This window comes from Polyergus mexicanus, unplaced genomic scaffold (genome assembly GCF_030449975.1).
Source record: "Polyergus mexicanus isolate NDT 795.1 unplaced genomic scaffold, iyPolMexi1.0 SCAF_19, whole genome shotgun sequence".
NCBI lineage: Eukaryota > Metazoa > Arthropoda > Insecta > Hymenoptera > Formicidae > Polyergus > Polyergus mexicanus.
In genome coordinates this window covers 1,587,605-1,611,139 of record NW_027223339.1, presented here as the reverse complement: position 1 = coordinate 1,611,139, position 23,535 = coordinate 1,587,605, and the positions used below count along the sequence as shown (strand labels likewise).

General features: G+C 33.6%; 1 protein-coding gene across 5 annotated transcripts; it reads left to right on the top strand.

Moving 5' to 3' along the window:
• Nucleotides 1-111: 111 nt before the first annotated feature.
• LOC138941551 (muscle LIM protein 1) lies at nucleotides 112-23,535 on the top strand. Of its 5 annotated transcripts, XR_011448181.1 has the most exons (10): nucleotides 112-261; nucleotides 6,130-6,251; nucleotides 7,633-7,798; nucleotides 12,124-12,253; nucleotides 15,039-15,135; nucleotides 17,081-17,168; nucleotides 19,266-19,562; nucleotides 20,246-20,566; nucleotides 21,423-21,764; nucleotides 21,825-23,535. XR_011448181.1 is itself a non-coding variant. In XM_070311345.1 (9 exons), the coding sequence occupies exons 2-9, from the start codon at nucleotides 6,137-6,139 to the stop codon at nucleotides 21,697-21,699; spliced, it is 1,491 nt and encodes a 496-aa protein (XP_070167446.1). In that variant the 5' UTR covers nucleotides 112-261; nucleotides 6,130-6,136; the 3' UTR covers nucleotides 21,700-23,535. The 5 variants fall into 5 exon arrangements, 4 of the variants coding, with proteins under 4 accessions (XP_070167446.1, XP_070167447.1, XP_070167448.1 ...); XM_070311345.1 differs by having other exon boundaries at nucleotides 21,423-23,535; XM_070311346.1 differs by lacking the exons at nucleotides 15,039-15,135; nucleotides 17,081-17,168 and adding exons at nucleotides 16,101-16,197; nucleotides 16,891-16,975 and having other exon boundaries at nucleotides 118-261; nucleotides 21,423-23,535.

Genomic DNA, 23,535 nt, shown 5'->3' with positions numbered 1-23,535 from the left:
AAGTCCCCGCCGCCTTTCGACGTTCACCACGCTGGCATCACAGCGTTGTCATCGTCAACAGCACTGACGTTCCCGATGCACACGTGCCGTGTGCAAAGCCTAGGGGGGCTATGACTAGGACGCTCCCGACGCGAGAACAGTCATTCGAATCCAGTATTAGTGCGGTGTAGAGTGCTCGGTGTTTTGTAATCCACTTACTCGAATTCTCCTTTCTCTCTGTCTTTCTCTTTCTTTTTCTCACGCGACTACGATCGATTAGTGGTGAGTATTCAGATAATAGTGTGGGCGGCATGTACGTACTTCTTTACTACTATCAGACGCTACTATCGATGACAGTACTCAAATATCGATGATATATAAAAACATGGCCATTTTTGACCGCTCCAAGAAGTGCATCTAAAATTATATTGAAAGCGTGTTTTATCTCAGCCGCGTGATTTATCTGTTTTCTCTGTGCCTTTCTTTCTCGTGAAATACCGATATTCGCATAGTGTCCTGAAAGGTATTTATTGAAGTCTTTGGACGCGCACGTGCGTTAGATCAGCTATTTATGAATTGTCACATATCATTGATAACGTATTTTTGAATCTTTTTTTTTACAGATTAGTTTACAATAAAGTAACAATTTTTCATAAATGATTAAAATTATCAGACGAATTTGCCCCAATTTATATAGTTTATAAAATTTTGATTTGTGTGCCTTTACGGAATTTAATTATTAATATTATTTATCAATTTATCCATGCAACAGACTAAAATGATTTTTTTGTGATAAAATTGATAATATTTGGACAATCTAGATTATCATAGTCTGTAAGTCAACTAATTTTGAATTAAGAGATTATTATTATTTTTAAATTATACAAAATGTTCTATTTTTAATTTGTAAATTGTGTATCTTTTTCAATTTATTAAAAACAAAAGAAAATAATTTAAAAAACATTTTAAGTTTGAAAACATATTGATCGAATCGAGTCCTTCACATAGATAGATACAAAAACATATTTCGACGAATTTCGAAAATAAGCCAATTGCGAATTTGAGGTAAAACATTTTGTAGCTCTATTCAATAACGTAGACTGTAGACGAAAAGGAGGAAGATTTAGTTAACAAAATTTAATATTATTTCGGCGCAACCGACTACACAGATGGACAGAGTAAGGGATGTCTATGCTATTTAAGATTGATATGCCATAATGGAAAATCTAATATCCTTAAGATCTAATCTCGTGCTAGAAATACTCAAATAAAGCCATGATAATTCAACATAGATTCTACATTATGTTATAATTAGAAATTTGAAATGTTAATAAAATTTCATGAGCCACGAGAAATCTGCCGGTCAATTTGTTCGTATACAATTGAATGTAAGCCATTGGAAAGAACAATAGAATAGAAATAAAAATAATAGAAATATTGCATTTTGTGTACAACAATTGAAAATAGTACTTGAAATTTCAAAATAATGATAAATTTTCATTTCAGTCGATCAAACTTAATAGCTTTAGTTGATTAAATTTATAACACTAACGATTATTTTGTATAAAAAAAAAAAAAAAAAAAAAATACATAAATAAATATTAATATAATTTTCTCATAAAACTTTTTGTAGATAAATTATAGACAATACACAATAGTTAGCAATATTTAATATAATGCTGAAATAAATTTTATATAAAATATATAATATCGCCCGTGTCTTACTGTTATAAAATTTATTATTATCTCACACATTTTCGTAACGAGTTGACAATCTTGTTAATTTTAAAAGTATGTTCGCTTTTTCTCTCCCCGCTATTATTAATTGCCGAAATTCAATTGTCTCTTGTCGACTAACAACGCTAATCAAAACTAAGTTATCAAATAAATTTAACGAACGAAATATCATTATCAAGTTAAGCGAATGTGATTAGTCGAATAGTCTCCATGCTTATTTTGTAGAATCATTATAACGTTGCTTTTAAATTGATAGAGCTAATTGCAAAATACGAGTCTAAATCAGAACGTGGGTTTTCAAACGAATATATTAAAAGATCGTTGTTTAAATATTTATCACGGTAAATGCAATAAGAGTTTGCGATATTTAAGGAAATGACGATATTAGAAATATCGTTAATGTGTTAATATGAAAGAGACTTAATTTCTTCTGTAATTAATTTTAAAATGGGAAAAGAAATCTAAGTTTCACTATAATTTCAACCAATAATTCAAACAATATTATCTAACGATTTAATATTCGAAGCAATAATTTTTTTTTTTTTTTATTCTCTCTGCGTGGCAATATTTTGATCGCTTTGATCGTGTGTGATGCAATGCAAGATATCGTATTACATCTAAAATATATCACTACACCGGGTGTTGTAATTATACATCATACGAGTCATCGGGCGCTTAGGATTTCTTTATAGCGTGATTTAATTTTAGAATCTTAAAGTTTCATCCGTTTGCTTATGCTCTATCCGGATGTGATTTATCAAATCAGTTTGAAACATGATATTTCCGGATATTCGTGAAAATATTAAACCATCATCCATTATGACCGATTATTTGTCTTAATTGTCAAAATCGCGATCTTTCTCTTCGAAAGCGATTAATCAATCATAATATTACAATATAATAATTTACTTTGTTCCAAACAAATTTTATCATCAAATACAAGATAATAATTATAATTGGCCAATAAAAATTTGAATGGAAATAATTTTGTTCCAATAATATTCAATGATCTAATAGATTGACAGCTTTTTCAAATAATTGATATAAGTGAATTGAAATAAGCGAATTGTAAGAATGAAGCTGAGATATATACGTAAAAGATTTAAGTATATTTTATATACTCTTTAAATATATTAGGCATGTATCGGAAAAATATATAGAGCATAAGCTATCTCATAAAATTCCTTGGAATATAACGTATAAAAAATAAAATATGTATGAAATAAAAACTACAAGATCCTTTTACATTTTATAATTATATTCACCTTATTTGGCAAACCGTCGTTTTCGCTTCATATTTAAAATTCAAATTTTCTAAAATGAGCTTATTTGCTAATCGCTAGGTCGATGATTCATCCATTTATTAGTGCCAATACTTACCGCATTGCATACTGCAATTATTCATTTTTGGCCGCTATCTATCATTATTTTACTCCCAATTTACTTTTAACTCGTGTCGACATATTACGCAAATCATATGACTCATTTTCAACAATATAATATCGGCATTTAAACCTCTTCCTCTCTTTTAAATCAAAGATTGCGGTTCATCGACCGATGTACACATTGTTTTTAACAATAAAAATAATATAAAGGAGAAAGAATGAGAGTAAAATATATAAGACTAAATTCTCTATTCGGCAAATAATATTATAGTTAATATAACATAACAAACACATAAAATTAAATTTAAATTTCCATATTTTTAGCTTTTATTATATACATATAATATTATCAAGATTATATAAATATATATTACGATATTTTACATAATGAATAAAATTAATATTTAAAAAAAACTCAAGTAGAAAATATCGAGTGTTGAAGATTATTTTTGACAAATCTTTCAAAGTTTTTGAATGCAGATCTTGAGATTTTTAGCTCTACCGTTTAATATAATAACACTTGAGCACATATACAAGTATGCGATCTCATCGCGTGTCAGGACATGCAAGTTAGGTTACTGTGCATTCCATACGTCTCCGAATATGCGTGCGATTCAAAGGTAGGGGTAACGAGAACGAGAGGAGATCGGCTACTGTGGAGAACCTAGCGCCTTCCCTAATACGGCCTCGCAGCCTGCACGCGTCTGCACGGATATAGATACGTCTGCTCTCTCTCTCTCTCTCTCTTTCTCCTGTTGCCCGCGCGCGCCGTCTGTTACTACTGCCTGTGCCGTTGTTAACGTCGTTATTACTACTAGCGTACCATACGCTGTCCGCTACTACTGTCAGTAGTAATAGAGCGTATCTGTACGGCCGAATATTTCTAATCGTTACGATGAGATATACTTTCGATATAAAAATAAATTAATGCCCCATTTTTGATAACAATGAAAAAAAATTAGTTAGATATTTAATAAAGATCAGGATATATAATTAAATATTGATGAAAATAAATTTAACGATAATAATTATCGTACCATTCTTATAATAAGAATGACTAACGGAATGTTTTATTTCAAATGGCGTATTTTGTTTAATTATTTTAAATATAATTAATTTATTTTACCGAAAATTAAGATATAATGTAGGATATATATAGTAACATAACATTGCAATAAGGATAATATTAAAATATTTTCTAAAGTAAATCTTTTATATACGCTTAAAAAAAATGACACGGATCTATTTTCTTCTCCTTCATCGCTAAAAAAATATTATGTCTGATAGTGACAGATTAGATTACTACTTATTTTCCACTGCGTTTATCGTCACATCATATAAAAAAAATTAACAAATATTTTACAAACCCCAAAAACGCGAATGACCCAAGGAAACCCGAATACAAGAATTAAACTCGTACAACAAATACAAAAGTAGTAGATAATATAATGCGTGATATAATAGCTACAATGTGCGTGGCAAGAATAGTTTGAGTGGAATAAAATGTTACATAACAAAGAAATATGAGAGTCAGAGATCTTTTACTAAATTATGCGATATAGGATTTGTAGAAGGAGATATACCAATGTCTCATGTCATTGTACGTCTTATAATTTCTATTGTTATCGTTGTATTTATTATTTCTGCGGAATATTAATGTCACGTAATCATATCGTATCAAGTATATCACGAAGTTGTTTCTTTTACTTTTATTATTATTTACTATTATTTTGTAAATTATTAAAACGAGATACTATGATGCAGATATAGAATCAACTATCAACGTTGCCAAGCGCTATTACGCACACCCACTACCTATCATTCGCGTGCCAGATATTATCCTCATCTTGTTGCAGCGTGTATGTCGATTAATTGTGATCTGTTCTTGTGTTTTCGCGGCAAAAATAGCGGCGGACATAAACATCTATTTTAGATAATCAGGGACTTTTTATATCACACAATTCGTCATTTCGAGAGCTAAATAATGAATATCTATTGTGATAATTATATATACACAATGTTATGTTTTTACAATTATCTTACAATATAGAATAATCTTTTAAAATAAAAATATATTTTTGAATTTTTAAATATGTACAAATAAATCTCTTTGCTCTTTTAGATGTCTTATTTTTGAAAAAATATCTTATATCATTGATTTATATAAGATTTTTTAATCTGTACATTATTAGTATTATCAGAAAAGTAGCAACATGTCTGTTTGAAAATAACATAAATGTCTATAAACGTCATTTATGTATTTCCTACATTTTAACTCGCCAAAACTCGTTTATCTCTTACTATTCATAAATCAATGATTATTCGATCATTTGAACAATCGTTATTATTATTTTTTAACTTCTAATATTAAATCCGAAAATTCTCTTTTATATTAAAGCTACCACCACGATATCCTATGTGTAAATCATATAGGAAGATAGCCATTTTTATTTACATGTTTTTATTCAACGTTCTAATTGTCATTTCTCGAGATCACTTCTCTTCTCCTTTTCTACATCTCCATTCTTCCACTTGCTCGATCGTACGTTTAAACTGACCACAGAAATAGAACCAGTTGCCGACGAGTCAGACGGAAACGCGAATTGTTTACGTCCTCATAAACGGCCGGTTAGATAATCGAAATGGGGTTACCATACCAACCATATGATTCCCCTCGATATTAATAAAGACATTCGGTTCGATTTTGCGGATTTTGAATTTCGAAACTACGGATTTTTTGTAAAAACACCTACCTCGCGATTGTATTGCAGCAGTATTAGTTTAATTTTCCCAATGAGTTCTTTTTTTCTTTAAGAATAAAAATTTTTTTCAACCGTTCTTTCTAGAGGCTATTCTAAACAAAAGATTAATGCACTTTTAAATTTCAAGTTATGCTTCGTCAATGAAAATGATTGACACAGAAATAATTTCTTGACTTCTGATTGTTAACGATAAATAATTTGACAAATAATTAATGTAATCATAATAAGCACACGCGGCAATAACGGAATTATCTTCTCTGTTGTAGTGTAAAAATGCCTTTCAAGCCCGTGGAACATCCAAAATGCCCTAAATGTGGCAAATCCGTTTATGCTGCAGAAGAGCGGGTTGCCGGTGGATTGAAATGGCACAAACAGTGCTTCAAGTGCGGTGAGTAAACAAACATAATCATGTAAATCAGAAATAGAGTGCTTTCTTATTGGCATCATAATAAATCGATGTCCTGAAACTAGAATAACCGGTGTCATTTTGCAACTTAGAAGTTAAAGAAAGGATGTATAAATAAATATTGAAAACATATCCTATTGAATATTGAAAACATATCCTATTATAGTTTTGCATTTTCTTGAACTTGGGATGGGAGGGAGAAATACTACATTGTATTTTAATGTAAATTGTAATTTTTAACATAGATAATATTTGATTTTACATGGAGAGAGCAAAAAAAAGAAAAGCAAATTTATTGTACGTATCACAATTGCACATTTTTATAAGCTTGTATTTGTTGATAACTTGCAATTTATGAAACGATATATTACTGACAATCATAATTTTTGATGATAAAAATAGTATACAAACTAAGTCACTCTATCAGGTAATCGCTTTTTAAATAGTTAAACATTTCAATAAGTTTAAAGCAATGATTTTTTTGGAACATTCTCAAATTTCATCTGTGATAAAAAATTGACTTAATATAAGAGCCATAAAAAAGTTTATATTTTTTATATACAATTGCTATAGATCATTTTAAATTAATTTTTTTATTTGATGAATAATATTTAATGATACGCTGTTTTTGTAAGAGGTGTTCTATAAAAATGTGGCCGATTATTTTCATTAGGGAAGATCGGCATTATCGATTCTCCTATTCTTGGGCTGGTTTAAAATAAATTGTATATCTGGATAATATGTCGCGACTGTGTAATTGAATTTGTGTATTGGTCACAAATCAATTGACGTTTAAACTGGTAATGAATTTGGATGTAGTAACTTATACTAATAATTCGCAACAATCACAATGTTGAATATCGCATTCCGAAGAGACGCAACGCGTATCTATTTTTAGAGTAATGTGAATATATTGTGGAATTTCGAGGAGTGAGAAAAATAAGGCGTAATAAGTAAGAGTCGATTTGATACATCTTACAATAGTATCAAAAGTATATATGTGTTTTTGAGTATTTCACATTGTGTGCACGTGTCAATGGAAAATACATTACATGTCTTTTTTTTTTTAAGTACATAGGAAAATATACGTACATCTACATCTCTTGAAAATCTGCTGAAAAATAATCGTGATAATAAATAATGACATTTCGATATTTCGATATTTTTTTTACAATAAAAAATATAGTTGGAATATATAATTAAATTGTACATTTATACTTGAAGTATGGAATATAAGTCAAATGTTTTTTAAGTAAAATTTTAAAATAATGCAGTTTACATTTAATATCGTATCTCGAGATTCGAGTATACGCGGTAGGAAACGCCGTAATCTTCAACGACGTACGATGACCGTGTGTTGCAGGTCTTTGCGGCAAATCGCTCGACTCGACAAACTGCTCCGAGCACGAAGGCGAGCTATTTTGCAAAGTCTGCCACGGCCGCAAGTTCGGCCCTAAGGGCTATGGATTCGGTGGCGGAGCTGGCTGCCTATCCATGGACCAAGGCGACCATCTGCAAGCGAAGAGCGAGTGAGTGCATCCGCTATCGCGCAACCTCAACCCCGACACCCTCGTCTTTCCTTATTCCTGAATAGTGTACTCCACAACGCGGTCCCGTATCGGAAGCATCTGTCATCCTGCCTTTTTCACGTGCGCGAAATTAAAAATCACCGACCGAACAACCGTCGTGAACGCGCCTGTGATCCGTCAGCATGATCCTTCTCTTGGTCAATCGCGTCTCCAGCAACTCGGAAGAAGCCACTCTCTGCGCAGATTGTACCAGGAAGCCGAAGAGCGTCGACGTATACGTGTACAGCGTGTCCGATACAGTGAAAAAAGAAACCGTGTCCCTCCCTCCTGTTCTTTCCTCCTGAATTCCCGCAGCATGACAAAGAGAGAATCTCGTCCCATATGGTTTTTCCTTATCTTCCTCGTGAACTTAGATCATAGATGGTCCTTTGTGTCCCGATAGTTGAATCTAGACGGTCCAACAGGACCAGACTATTCTATTCTTACCTTTATGGAGTCCGTCATCACCGTAGTATAGGCGAGCATGTTACCTCGTCTCTTCGTCTCCTTCAAGGGATCCTTACATTGTCCTTACTTCTCCTCGCGTCACCGACATTCGATATAATATAGTCAAATCCACATTCAGTCCTTTTCTTTTCCCCAAATTTGTTCCTCACTGTCTCCTCGTGCGACTGACCGTCATCGCACGATTGACCGAATTGTTCTCTTTTTTTTTCTTCTCTTTTCTTTTTTCTTCTATGTCTTTTTTTTCTTCTATGCGAAGACACAAGCTAGTTTGTAGGATCATTTGTACCATCTGTAATAAGTGCCATTAAAAGTGGAAAAAAGGGAAAGATAAAACTGGAAACAAAACAACCAAGCGTGTCTTTCATTAACGAATAACACATGAATTTTTTCCCTTATCTTTCAGTGTGTAAATAGATGAATGCACGAATGACGTGCATAACGAGCGTAACTTTCAAAGACACGAAATAGATTCGCGGAGTTGACGCTACGATCAAAGTTGCAGTATCGTCAAATGCAAATGCACGCGCGCGATTCAATTTTAAATTCTACCACGAGATATTGAAATCGGTTATATCCGGTAAGTGTTAACTTTTATTAAAATCGCGGTCCCCCATTATCGCGAATAAATGTAAAGATGATATTCGTATGACTGTAGCATCGAAATTCGAATCCATTGAAATCGTACCATCTTCAACACGCGACTGTAACTTTGACTGAAGTTGAACGACTCCTCGCCACTCTATTTGCGTGAATCCACGAGAGTAGAGTGTGCACGGTTGAAGCGGGCACCATCTCGCTGCACGTACCTCCTTTGTCTGTGACTTCGAGCCTTTGCGTACGAAACTCGCATCTTCGGCCCTTCGTCCCTCTCTCTCTTTCGCCAAGAAAGGGAACGAAGCGTGTACGAAAAAAACAAAAAAAAAAACAAACGAGAAAGATACAAAAGATAAAGAAACACACGACACACCCCGCTCCCGCCAGCCCCGCTGAACACGAGCCAACCGGAGGCAACCATTGAACGATATACCGTTGTCACTTTATCACATAGTATGAGCTGCGTGATAAAGAGAAAATACCGAGTATGAAAATGGTGAGCATCGAGTCAAATTGCGCCTCTATCTATCTCTCTATCTCGCTATCTCTTTTTTCTCTCGCTATCTCTCCTCTTCTTTTCTTTTTCGCCGCGTGACAAAAAGCAGCTTCTTTTTCTTTTTTGTAGCTTATATACACGTAGCTCTCCCGCATGGCACCACTTCTAATCCTATAATCTCGCTAACACCTTAACTATAGCGTGGGTGCTGGCGCGTGCGTGCGCGCGTGCGTGTACGTGCGTGTACGTGCGTGCGTGCCCGCGTGCGTGTTAGTGTATATTCTCGCGTACTATATCGATATAATGAGGTAATGGCGATCTTTCAACATCGTTCTTTTAGAGAGAAAAAGACGATGTTGCGATGACAACGCTATTGAGATGAATCTTGATATTTGCCGGATATGTTCTTAGTTTTGTACGATGTAATATATGTTTATAATCTAATGCAGATGCACCTGGAGCATTTGTTATGCTCCGTCTCTGAATAGGACGTCTCAGATTTTCCTACGCACTGTCTTTTCGTTATATTTTATGGAGTTGATCATCTTTCCACAAAGATTTTAAAAGAGACACATATAAAATTATTACAAAAATTTAAGAACCTTTATAAATCGAACTTTATTATTTATCTCTTTTGATGCGAAATTTTAGATAGCGAGAAAAAAAGACGAAATACGTGCTGAAAAATCGATCGCAAGCAAATCAAGCAACGAACTAATAGAGAAAGGAAAGTGTGCGCGTTATCTGAAATTACCTATATTCTTCAAGGAAGAATTTTATGAAACTTTTGAAATCTATACGTCTGTCCTATCAAGCTTGAGACGAAGTAAGGGAGGATACTTTGCTTCTTCACTTGGCTTTTCCGCACCGTTCTTCTCCGCCGTATATACCATACGTCACTATACCGTAATCTAAAACCTCCATCTCAATGGCGCAATTGTCACACTACGACAAAGACAACATACACGATCGGTGTCACCTCACTGTGTCGATGATATTCCACCTTACGGTACGAATGCGTGCGTGCGCACGCACAGGCTCTCCACATTGCACCCGATATTTCGTAGTATTTGTATATTGTCCTGTTTCTTTATTCCTTATCTCCAATCTCTCTCTCTCTCTCTCTCTCTCTCTTTCTTTTCCTTTTTCTTTTGCATCTTTTTCGCTGTACGATTATACCGTATTATGATTTGCTTCTCGGCTCTTCTCTCTCGGGGCTCGGCGGAGGCCACGTGCCGTGGTTGCAAAGGGGAAAAATTACGCTAACACATTGACTAACAGATGCCTAACACAAACTAATATCATTTGATATATTTATGTCTATCTTATCTCCTGATTATCACATCCGACGAAAGTTTCTTTCATGCTCTTCGAATGAGAATCGGATATCGTGCACATAAGAAGGAACTACACTGGCGAAATCAAAACGAAAGTTTTGACGTCATCTAAATTTTTTTTTTGCAGCCCGTTTTATAATTTGAAAAATTTAGAATTTGAGAGATTGTAACATATTCATACATATTTTATATTGTATGTATATCAGACATAATCATATTGAATTGTTAGCTAAAAACAAATAAATTGTAATAATTGTTGACGATACTTTTGTAAAGAATATATTAATTACATAATTATTAAATGATAGATAAAATAAGAATCTTTTTCACATAAATGTTACCTATGCAATTTGCTCTCCCATTATGACAATCTAACACTATAATATAAAATTTGATATTAAATATTTCCGTAAAATAGCTGTGCTTAAAGCATCACTTTGGTTCCTTCTATTATAATAGATCATTCGAAGAATTCTGATTCTATACGTCGGATGTCTCGTGAGCTTGATAGTGCTGTTTATTTCTGTAGATTAATAGCGTTTAGATGTGGAATTGACGGATCGCCGTATGTATCTTAATTCCCTTACATTTATGCCCCATAAAATAAAAGTCCATATACAAGTCCTCTCCGTAAAATATTTTGCTGATATATTAACAGGATATAGATTCTGATATTCCTGTAACTATCAGTCTCTCTCTAATTTTTTATAAGTGTCTTTGATGATTATATATTTTCTTCTTATTATTTTTTTTTAATAAAACCCCTTTTTTCTCCTTAAATATATATTTCAAAACCCTCTTGTATATAGCATCTTTTCTGTTTCAATTTCTTCCCTGATTTTCTTTTGTATTGTATATATCTCTATAACACGTTTTCAATTAATCGACTCTCAAAAAAAAAAAAAAAAAAAAAAAAAAAAAAAAAAAAAAAAAAAAAACCGCTTTAGATTATCAAATCTGAATTCCTCGAGAATGTTACATTACTTGATCTTTAAAATACTTCACTAGAATTGTTTGAGATCAAGTCCCAATTAATTATTCCACAAAATTTACTTTTTACATTATATCAAATACCTCACGTGTGAACCATCAATTTCACTTCTCAACGGTCATCCCTCTATCTGTTATGTTCGTGTTTTCGATAGCTTTCCCGTTCGATGCTTAAATATTGAATTGTAGGATTCGAAGATAAAACGAATTAGCGTCAGCGAATGTTATTACAATATTAATGTTAATAGATCATAAGATGCTACTTTGTGAAAATTTCATTGCATATATATGAATATAAGAAATTAGATGAATTGTAATTTGCTTTATCTTTGAATCCTACGATATTTATACGCATATATATACTTCGTTGATTTATGGATTTTAACACGTGGACTTTTTAGGGATGAACTTTCGCGGGGTTCGAATGCCATTCTCGAGCCGCGGGCTATCGCGAAGGCACCCGAGGGAGAGGGATGTCCTCGCTGCGGAGGGTATGTCTATGCTGCCGAACAAATGTTGGCCCGAGGAAGGGTGAGTATTTCAAAGGTTGTACGCGGTCCGCATTTAACACTAAATGCAAAGTTAGACACATCGAAGAGAACAATCGTACACAATTAAAAAATAATTCATAAATGATATATATTTTTTTATTAATCACTGCATTATTCTTTTGATATCGAAGTAAACTGTTCAAGGGATCTAGTAACGTGATCGTAATGCATTTAGAGCTAAAGGCACAATGATAAGTCTCAGCTTGGTGCTTCGACCGATCGCGTTCGCTTACGTATTTTAAAAAAATGAAGGATCTTGCTCAGACATTAAGTGAATATATATAATTTAATCAATTAGTTTTTTTAAAAATCCTTTCGATATAAAATACTATTAAGCTTCTATCTACAGACAGATACTCTCTTAAATTGAATCAGTGATAATGTCATTGATTAACGCGACATAAGATTTTATCAAAGTGAAAATACATTTTGCTTCTCTATCTTATATCCCATTAATTATGGCAGCAAAATTTCACTGAAAAATTAAATAGTAATAATTGTATATTTTTGCAAGATGTAGCTATTTACTATGATTTGCTATTTTCTAACAAAAGCTTTATACATACATTTAGAATGAAACGTATATAACTAATTCATTCGAATTTAGAATTATACTACGCTTTCTTACTCTTAAGATGTGATGAACAAAAAATGTAAACAAGACTCTTGATTAAAAAACTTAGATATTTCTTTAACAAAAATATTGATATAAATTTATCTAATATAATATTATAATATATAAGAGACGCATTTTAAAATATTGAAACAGCAATTTTTTCAAAAAGATTTTACTGATTTGCAATGCTATACTTGTAATTGAGATTAGTCATTATTAGTGACTATTCGCTGATTTTCAGTACTGATTTTATTTTAAAGTTCATGGAAAGTGTCGTAAATAACTTTCAAAATATTCCGTACATTGGTTTTACAGAGCGCAAACATTTCAGACTTAGAATAATGAGTGGTACACACGTGGTTGGAAAATATTTTCCCAGAAACTTTTAACTCGGGAAACACAAAGTTGCAAGAATCAGATCCACGACTCTCATTTTTTCTTTTTTTTTCTTTTTTCTTTTTTTTCTTTTCTTTTTTTTTTTTTTTTTTTTGATGTTTTCAGCCGATTTTACATTTTAGATTGGCAGACGGGAGTGCCAAAAATAATCCTCCATATATTCGACTCGAGTCGCGACCTTATTATTCTAGGTACGCGATATCTATGAGTGGGCCGGCCTCGAATCTGGATCGCGGATATTTCCGCGGGTGAGGGCGGCCCGCGGGGGCAACGCGCGGAGCGATTTAGCACACGGGGCAATAATAATCGGCCGCTGACGCGGCGACAGACACATTGACGCAATCGGCGTCCTCTCCGAGAATCGCGCTTACTCACGCGTATTTCGGAAAATCTGGACGGAACCGCGCCGCGGTAAAAACACGCCGCCCGGTTACAAAATACCCGCGGCTTTTGCCGCGTGTCTAAATTCGGCGCGCGACGATGAGCGGTGAGATGGGCCGCGTTTCACGCGTTCCCGTCATCTTATCCAATCTTCATTTCATAATAATGTGAGGGAAAAAAATAGCAAAGGAAGGGAAGAAAGAGAGAGAGGAGAGAGGAAGGAGAAGGAGAGGAGAACTTGTCTCTTCCCTTGATGCTGAGCCCGGTAACTTTCTCGGTGGTTTCGTCAGAGAACGTCTTTGGCGGCGCACCAACTGGCCGGCCAATCTTAGTCGGCCCGATAGCCAGCGATAAAATGGCTCGCTACCAGAAGAAGCGTCGCTCAGAAATCAGAGAAACGGAGGCTAATTGCCCGGCTGACAATCTGGTCCGGCGATAATCCGCGCGCGAAAACGGCGACGATCCATATCCCTCGTCGTTCGTGACTCATCGGCATATCGTTGAGACCGTTTCTTCACGCAAGAGAATTCGACTACATAGTTCTTAATTAGCCTCTTTCCTTGGATAAAAAAGAAGCACCGTTGTAGAATTGGAACGGAAAGTTAAGGATCGCGGCAAATTGTTCTCAAAAGATAGATACGAGTATAAGATAGGGCGCATTTATGATAGAATATATACAAATTTAAGATTTAAATATTAAAGTGATCAAAAAAAGATTATAATTGTTACATAATAAGAGATAAACATTTTGCAAACATTTTGATCTGAATTATCTGCGAATAAAAATTTATATTACCTTTCAAACATATATCTTAAATTAAATTAATCAAATTTTTAATTTAACTGATCCGATTTATTAGAAAATGTATCTTGCCTTTTCGTATTATATATTAAAGAATTATTATTATTAATAAGATTGATATTAATATATAAAGAGAATCACTGTTACTAAAATAAACATGCCTATGTGTATGTGATTCTCTTTCATATCACAATAAAAATGTAATACTTATATAATTGAAATAATATATATATCCTGCTAATTTCGTAAGATTTATAAATCGATTATTTATTATTTCGGACATATTATTCACATGTGTATCATATTATTTCCGATGAGACAAACAATGAATCTTATATTTGGATACAGATACATATTCTCTAATTTGAAATCTTTGATCTCTGATATCGAGGATATCGAGAAAAGGAGATAAATTAAATTTAAGATATTCTAAGAATCAAAATTTTTCAAAGTCAAAAAGTCGATATATATCCGGCGATACGTCGCGGCACCAAGAGCAGCATCGACGATAAGCGTCTCGTCGTATTCTACTAAATCGCCGTTTTCGTTCAATCCTCGTTCTTGTGATAGGCTTACCATAAAATGTGCTTCAAGTGCAAAATGTGTCGTCGAAGTCTGGACTCGACGCTTCATTGCGATGGTCCCGACCGCGAGATATATTGTCGAGGTATCTTTCATCTAAAGTATCTAAATAATCCCCTTTACGGCTTCCGCCAGTCCTTGATTCTTTTTCGATTTGTTGCACAGACATCCGTACTGACAGTTCTCTGTGTTCTGATATACGTTGAACGATTACTATCTGGAACGTATTTATTTATCTCTGTCTTTATTCATCTCCACGTCTGTTTCCGTTCTGACTCGTTCGTTCTTTTGTTACTGTCGCCCACTAAAACCGATTTGTGAATTCTTCCCATGCCGCCAGGAGACAGCCCCCGAACATACAAGGGCTGCGGAAGAAGGATCGTCAATTATTTTGCTACTTCTTGTCTCATCAACGTTGTTATATATAGACACGCAAATATCTATTTGTCCGCTCTACGTCGCGAATTTTTATAATTATATTTGATAGACTAGCATATTCCAGAGAGAATAACTGCGCTGCAGAAAATAATAGATATTAAAGGCCAAAATACGAAAATACTATTTGTTTCAGTGTCAAAATAATATTTAATACTTTTCAAGTAAAAAGTTAATAAAATAAAAATTCTAGAAATATTTAAAATTAAAGTAAGTTAAATACGCTTAAAATAGATAAAGGAAGTTTTACTCTAATGAAATTTTAATTCAAGAATTAATATGTATATTGAATTGAAGATTATGAAGAGAAAATCAAAGTAATCTTACGTTTTTCAACTTTCACAAATTTTATAAAAATATAATATATATGATTGTAGTAATATATAAATATTATAAAGTCTAAAAATAAATCAAAATTTACGAATACACTATCCGTTGCTATTGTCGTGAATTTGGAAATAAATCTTGGCGGATTCTAAGAAGCGCTTTTAATGTCTGCGCTTCTGAAAGATTTCGATTGATTAAAAAAAAAAAAAAAAAAAGATATTATATAAAAACATTTTCGCCTCTTCCTGAAATTTTTAGTGACTAACCCACCCTTTGTGTTTCGTGCAGCAATGGCACAGGGAATGCTTTAAGTGTGCCAACTGCTTCAAAAGATTAGATTCCGTCAACTGCTGCGAAGGTCCTGACAAGGACATCTATTGCAAAGGTGAGGATACGGTATGATCGTATGCGCGAAAATATAATGTACAGAATATGCAACGCAATATAGTCTGACACGAATAATTTATAATCTAATTTATGATTAAATTGTTATGCAAATATTTTGAAATCATAAATGTTAAAATATTGTGCAATGTGCATTTTTTTATTATAAATATTTATAAAAAATATTGATTACTATGTAAATAATTCGAGAATCAAATTTGTAGTCATTCAAAAATAAAATTTTATTTGCGCAATGTGTACCCCAAAATACTAGCGAAGAAACTGATTAAGCCCTAAATAATTAAAAACTTCAAGAATAACATTTTTTTCGAATGTATTAAAAATGATATTAAATGAGACGCGTTAAAACATCTATAAATTTGAAATATAATTTTAATAGATGTATAATAGATGTAATATCTCTACTTAAAAAAAAAAAAAATATTCTTCGGAAACTCTAGAATATTCTACCCACAAATATATACAATTAAAGCTTTATTAATATTCGTATTAAAACTTCAATATGTTGCACTATATTTTAATATTCCAATAAAAGATAAAGATTATAATAACGCAGAACAGAATCTCTGGATAAGATCGCATCAGCATACTTGTACGATTATATCTTCGTCGCAGACCATCATCACGAGATAACGTTAGGCGACGTGAAACCTTTAATCGATATTGTCTACAGTATGCTACGGAAAGAGATTCGGACCGAAGGGTTATGGTTATGGCCAGGGTGGCGGCGCCCTGCAGAGCGACTGCTATGCCAATGGGTGGGTTTTCAGAGTCGGGACTGAGACGGGAAGCACGCGAGAGAAAGAAATCCCGCCTCGGCTTCTACACTTTCACTATATATGATGCGCTTGTCTGCTTAACAGCTTGCTATCCGAAGAAATTCGGTCCGCGGGGTGTCGGCCACGCCGGGATTATGTGGAACGGGCTGCAGTGCGATATTGAGGACGAGGGGTACGCGCCCCCCTTAATTATGCCATCTCGATTATTTCGCGCGCGTAAACAGGATGCCCGGAGCGCGCGAGTAGTGGCAACGTCACCTTTGAGCAATTTAATGCCGATTTGTCAGCGAAAGATTCATCAGACTTATTCTTGACGTTCGCATTTTTATTTGTCCTGTGAAACGAGTCAATTATTATAATTCAAAGCATTTAAAATTGACTAAACAAATTTTCTATATTTATAGTATCTCTCTCTAAATGAATAATAAGATAATATATTGGTTATTTTTGCCCCGAAGCATTTTTTGTATAAAAATTAGAAATATAAGAATAAGAAATTGTAAAGCAAAGTATGTTTGTTAATTATCAAAAATTAATTAAATTGCAAAAACGAATACTTTTAATAACACAGTATTATTTCCGTTATTGGATAGATATTAAGGAATTTTGCAGCAGATATTAATTTCAAATAAATTTTACAATTAAGGATACGAAAAATGAAGGTTTCAACTTAATCTTTAAATATGTAATTTAATACGATTTGTACGATTTCTTCCGAATAGTTAATCATATTTTTGCGAATATATATAATTATACATAATATATTTTCTCATGCATATATGTATATATGTGTGGGGCTTACATTCTGATCGATAAAAGATTTTTTATTATTTTCTCATATTGCAAAATTTGCCTTAAATTCATAGAAATCATTTTTTTGTGTAATAAAAATAAATATATTAAATATAATTTATATATTTAATAATAATATAATACGAGGGTAATAAATAAAACTTTATGAATTGAATTTTCGCTGAGCAAAAATTGGTTTCGATTTTCTCGAAGGATACAGAAAGATTGCCACTAGCACGTGCCTTCTCCGGAACACTCTGTACACGCGTGTGTTTGTGTGTGTCCGTACATACAATATACATATATATATATATATATATATATATATACTATATACTATATACTATATACTATATATATATATATACATATAAACCGACGCCTTAACGCTTTGCGCTATTACTCACCTTGGCATCACGAATCGGCTGATCGTATCGGAATATCGAGTGTTCCTTATCGAGGATTTCTTAATGGCCATCACGATTCCAAAATATTTGCGTTTTTTTAAGGAGTACTTACGCGTTCAGTTAGTATGTTGCCAGAGACACTTCCACATACATTCGACATTCCTGTTGCCACACGGTCTGTAGAATCTTGTGCATGTACTTATGACAATCGATGATTAAAGCGAATCTGAAATTCATGTAGAATCGTTACTAATACAATCTTTTGCAACTAGATATCATATCATTACATATGTAAACTAACAATTCTCATCTCTCCCCTTAACTAAATAAGAAATCAGATGTGCGATATATAATTTACTTGAGACACCCTGAGATAAAAATTTCGTAATCGTGTGTTGAGGCAATGAAAGAAAATTCAATTTTCAATGATTATATTTTTCATGATTGTAAGCTCGTTTTACGCGTGGAAATATAAGAATATTATATCGTTATTTTTATGAGCGCAAAATTTAATTCAATTACGTCTCTATATTTTTTACTTATATGCAAAGTTTTATACACATATTTTACACATCTCACGAATGACTTTTTTTATTCCATTTTTAATATTATACAAGATAGAATATTATATGAGAGAATAATTCTCCTGTAATTTGATTTTAATGACAGACCTTCATAATAAGAGAATGTTCAAGTGTGTGTATTTTTTTAAATAAAAAAATTAGCAACGACAATAAAACATGAAATAAAACTCCACTATATCTTTCGTGTGCCTTGACAAGCGCTTGCCAACGATCAATCGCCCTATCATTCGCATGCAACTCTGTTCTTTTTCGATTGCACGAAGAAATCGTAGAGATAGAAAAAGCGAGGCGAACTGAGAACATACTCTTCGAAAAAATCGATTTTGAGTATCTTCCGTTCTCCCAGCATAAATTCCAAATATCTGATCCAATATACTAGAGATAATTAGACAAAGGAATCAATCGCTTTTTCCTAATCTATACGATTCGATACATACGATCGCCAAACGAGAATGATAACGCGAACGATCCTTCGCGAAAACGCAGCGATGCGGCTCCCCGCACCACCGTGATCGACACCGCGATAATCAAGGCCCCCCCGGGCAAAGGCTGCCCCCGTTGCGGTGGAGTCGTCTTCGCCGCCGAGCAGGTGCTCGCCAAGGGCCGCGAGTGGCACCGGAAGTGTTACAAGTGTCACGATTGCACCAAGACCCTGGACTCGATCATCGCCTGCGACGGCCCGGACCGGGACGTTTACTGCAAGACCTGTTACGGGAAAAAGTGGGGACCGCACGGATACGGATTCGCATGTGGTTCGGGATTCCTCCAGACCGACGGGCTAACGTAAGTCGTTCCCGATGCCGAGAGCCTAGGACTTTATATTCTCTCTTCTTACGCGTGTGACTATAAATACAATTCGGTTTATATATAACCGAGCCCCGCCGGGTCTCTATAAACGAACGCGTTGAACGACAGGCCCTCGAAAATTTCAAATGATACCATGACTTTGTTAATTCGTGATTTGCTTGAATAGAACGTATCATCGAAAGAGATTAAAATTATAATAGTTTTTATTAAAGTTTTACGACAAATTTTTATTATAAAATTTATCGAGAAAATTTGTAATATAAAATTTTATTTCAAACTTTGGCGATCTCGTTACATAAATGTGAAATATATATAGCTATTTCTAACAGAGTTTATCAAAAATAAAAGAAAATCTTTTAAAAGAACATTTTTGAGAAATATGTTACGATATATGTATAAGTCCAAGGAAATTAATAGACATAGAAAATTGAACGATAAAAGATAAAGACGATTTTTAAATAAAATTGGTACAATCAAAAAATTCGATATTTAAAACTATATACTTTGAATTTTCAAATAATACATATATCATCAATTAAATATTTTACTACTGTATGGCTTTCGAGTAAAATAAATTATTCAAACGAAAGCTTAAATAAGAAAAATTTAATATCAATTGATGAGAACTGTATCGATACGATTACGTTAATTACCCGCAGGGAAGAAGAAATTTCAGCCAATCGACCTTACTACAATCCTGATACGACCTCGATTAAGGCGCCAGCTGGACAGGGTTGCCCCCGTTGCGGTGGCATGGTGTTTGCTGCGGAACAACAGCTCGCCAAGGGCACCATGTGGCACAAGAAGTGCTTCAATTGTGCCGAGTGTCATCGGCCTTTGGACTCTATGCTGGCATGCGATGGTCCCGACAAAGAAATTCACTGCCGCGCGTGCTACGGAAAGCTCTTCGGGCCCAAAGGTGTCGGATTCGGCCACAAGCCGACTCTCGTCTCGACAAACGGAGATCATGCTCCCTCATAGTAAGTGCCTTGCATTCCGCAAGGTTCCCGGGAATTTCTGAAATAGAGTAAAAAATGTTATAGTGAAAAGTTTATTTTCAAGGAAACTTGGCAGCGATTTTAATAATTGATCTACTGTGATTATAATTTTAAATCTGAATAATTATATTGAAAGAGATTATTTGGATCGTTAAACATGGCGTGGTCGATTTACATGACATAGTAATGTTCACAAGTATACTCTTAGAAAAAAAGTTCTTAATCTTAAGTATAATTTATATTTAATTTATAAAGTAATAACATTAAAATCCTTTTTCTTGATTTTCATCTGTAAAAATATTTAAAAGAATATAGGAATCTCAATAAAGGAGAGATATATTTTTAAATAAATTTGGAAAATAGTTTTTTTAATAAAAATTTGAATAAAAGCTATTTATTTTGTAGTATCCATAACAAATATAGATTTTTATCAATTAATTATGAATTGATTGAAAAAAAAGATATCGTTTTTTCTCGATAATTATAGTTTCTTTCAACTTTTTCAATTTTGAATAATAGATACTATTTAAAATTTCAGAAATATTATACATAAAAAATTTTTTAAAGAAAACATTTACTGTTTTTAAGAATATCTCATATATATATATATATATATATATATATATATATATATATATCAAATATAACAATAAATAAATAAAAAATTAATATTTCATTCAGATAAAAATACATGTAAATATACATACATAATTTCAACAGATGAAAAAGTGTAGCGTAGTTTTATCTTAGGCTATCCTCTCGTCGAATCAGGTCAGCTTTCAATTCCTTCACGATCCATTGCAGATTAGATCCTTAGACATTGACTTTCTTTTCGCAGCATCGAATCCAAGCCCCAGGTCGGCCAGAAGCGGAACGACGGTCACGGCTGCTCGCGCTGCGGCTACCCGGTGTACGCCGCCGAGCAAATGATCTCGAAGAATCGCGTGTGGCATAAGCGATGCTTCAGTTGCGGCGCCTGCCACCGTTCCCTCGATTCGACGAATCTCAATGACGGTCCGGACGGGGACATCTACTGCCGCGGCTGCTACGGCCGAAACTTTGGACCCAAGGGTGTGGGCTTCGGGATGGGCGCGGGCACCCTCACGATGGCCTAATTGCCACCAGCACCCCTACACACCGTTCGAGGAGAACCCTCGCCGATCCAGTCTTAAATATTAATGTAAATACATCTATATATATATATATAGAGGCGTCTCTGACTGTGTATTTTCGATGACAGACGAACGCGCTGCTCCGGAAATTTCGATTTCTCCTTTCCTAGCTTACGACGATTCGATGATTTCGATGACTGTGCTTTCATTATTGCGAACACAACCGTAGCGAAGGATAGTGATGTCTTGAGCCCATGAGCCCAAGATCGAATGTAAACGAATAAGCTGCAGATTGTTGATAATATCGCGATATAATATTGCACATTGATTATATCATAAATAAATAAATTATTGATTAATAATCTATCTGTGATATAAATCAAGGCAAAAATTTGAAGGTATCTTTTCAATAATACGTTTCAATAATATCCGATACGATTCCTACACTTCTTCTCTTTGAAATATAATAAGCTTTGAAATTAAAAAGAGATAAGATATTTATAAACTTATAAAAAAAGAATATATATACATTGATTATTGTATAATAGGCTTAAAAAAGGTACGTCTACTTTTTAAAGATATCCACTACAAAATTTTTTTTTTATTTCAATTTTAATACTTTGCACATTTGGTAAAAGAAGAGATCGAGTATTGCCATTATTGAAGTAACATTGCGATATAAATTGCTATAGCGCATTAGCTGTGATCGCGCTATATCAATTTATTCTAAATTATCGACAATATGTGTGCGGATTTATCAATTAGATAGATCCATTCTCGCTTAATCGTCACGATGACTTGCGGGTTGCTGTAAAGATTTTATGAGAAATCTGTAAATTGCAAGAGTCAAAACTGAAACGTCAATAATATCGACATGATGTTCGACAACTGTTCCTCATGCGATTTTTACAGCAGTTTGCTCGATCTCCGATGACGACGCTATATGCAAACGACTAATCTGATGATGAGCAATTACGAGACTTTTGTTATTTTCTTTCTCTCCTTTTCTTTTTTTTTTTTTGTTCTTAATCAGGAAATTGGAGATTACGACTCGAGAATCGATCCGCGAGATGTCTGAAAAAAGAAGTTATAAAGATAATGGGAAATTAAATCTCTTTGAATTTATATTTTCTTTGGTCAAACTTGTTCAAGAAATTTTACGCTTGTTTGTATAAAAAGATAGAATCATTCTAAATAATTTTCGCGTCTCTTTTGTTCTGAATCTCTTTCCATTTAATTCGAATCAATAATAGTTAAAATATGGATTTTGGTCGAAATAAAAACGAATTTGGAAATTGCATATCTCACATTAAAGAAGCTCAAGACGAACATATGTTCAATAAGTAAAAAGTGTACTTCGCTTCGCTAATGAAGCAAATCGCCAATCAGATTTTTCACATATAATATTGCTCAAGTTAACATTTTTGACCATTAACATTGCTCAGAATTAAATGAGTGTAAAAGTGTAAATAATCCTTTTTTATCCATTAGCTATCGCCTACGAAACAGAATGCATCGTATAAAATATAAATTATAGATGTATAGCTTATTAACTGTTTCAATCGACGATTTATCCAATGACGATCGACGCACGCGTAAAAACTCTACTACGTACGAGTATTGCTCCTGCGTCGATCTTAACATAAAAACAAAGGTTTTGGAATTTGTAATAATTTATCACCTGCTATCGATTGCAGCCGACACATCCGCGGACGATATAAACGTGTGAATACGAATAAAAATTTATATAACCGGGCTACGACCAGCAGCAACGATGTAACCGACGACTAAGACGAGAAACTAATTTAATTATGATTTTCAATAAATGTATACTTGAAA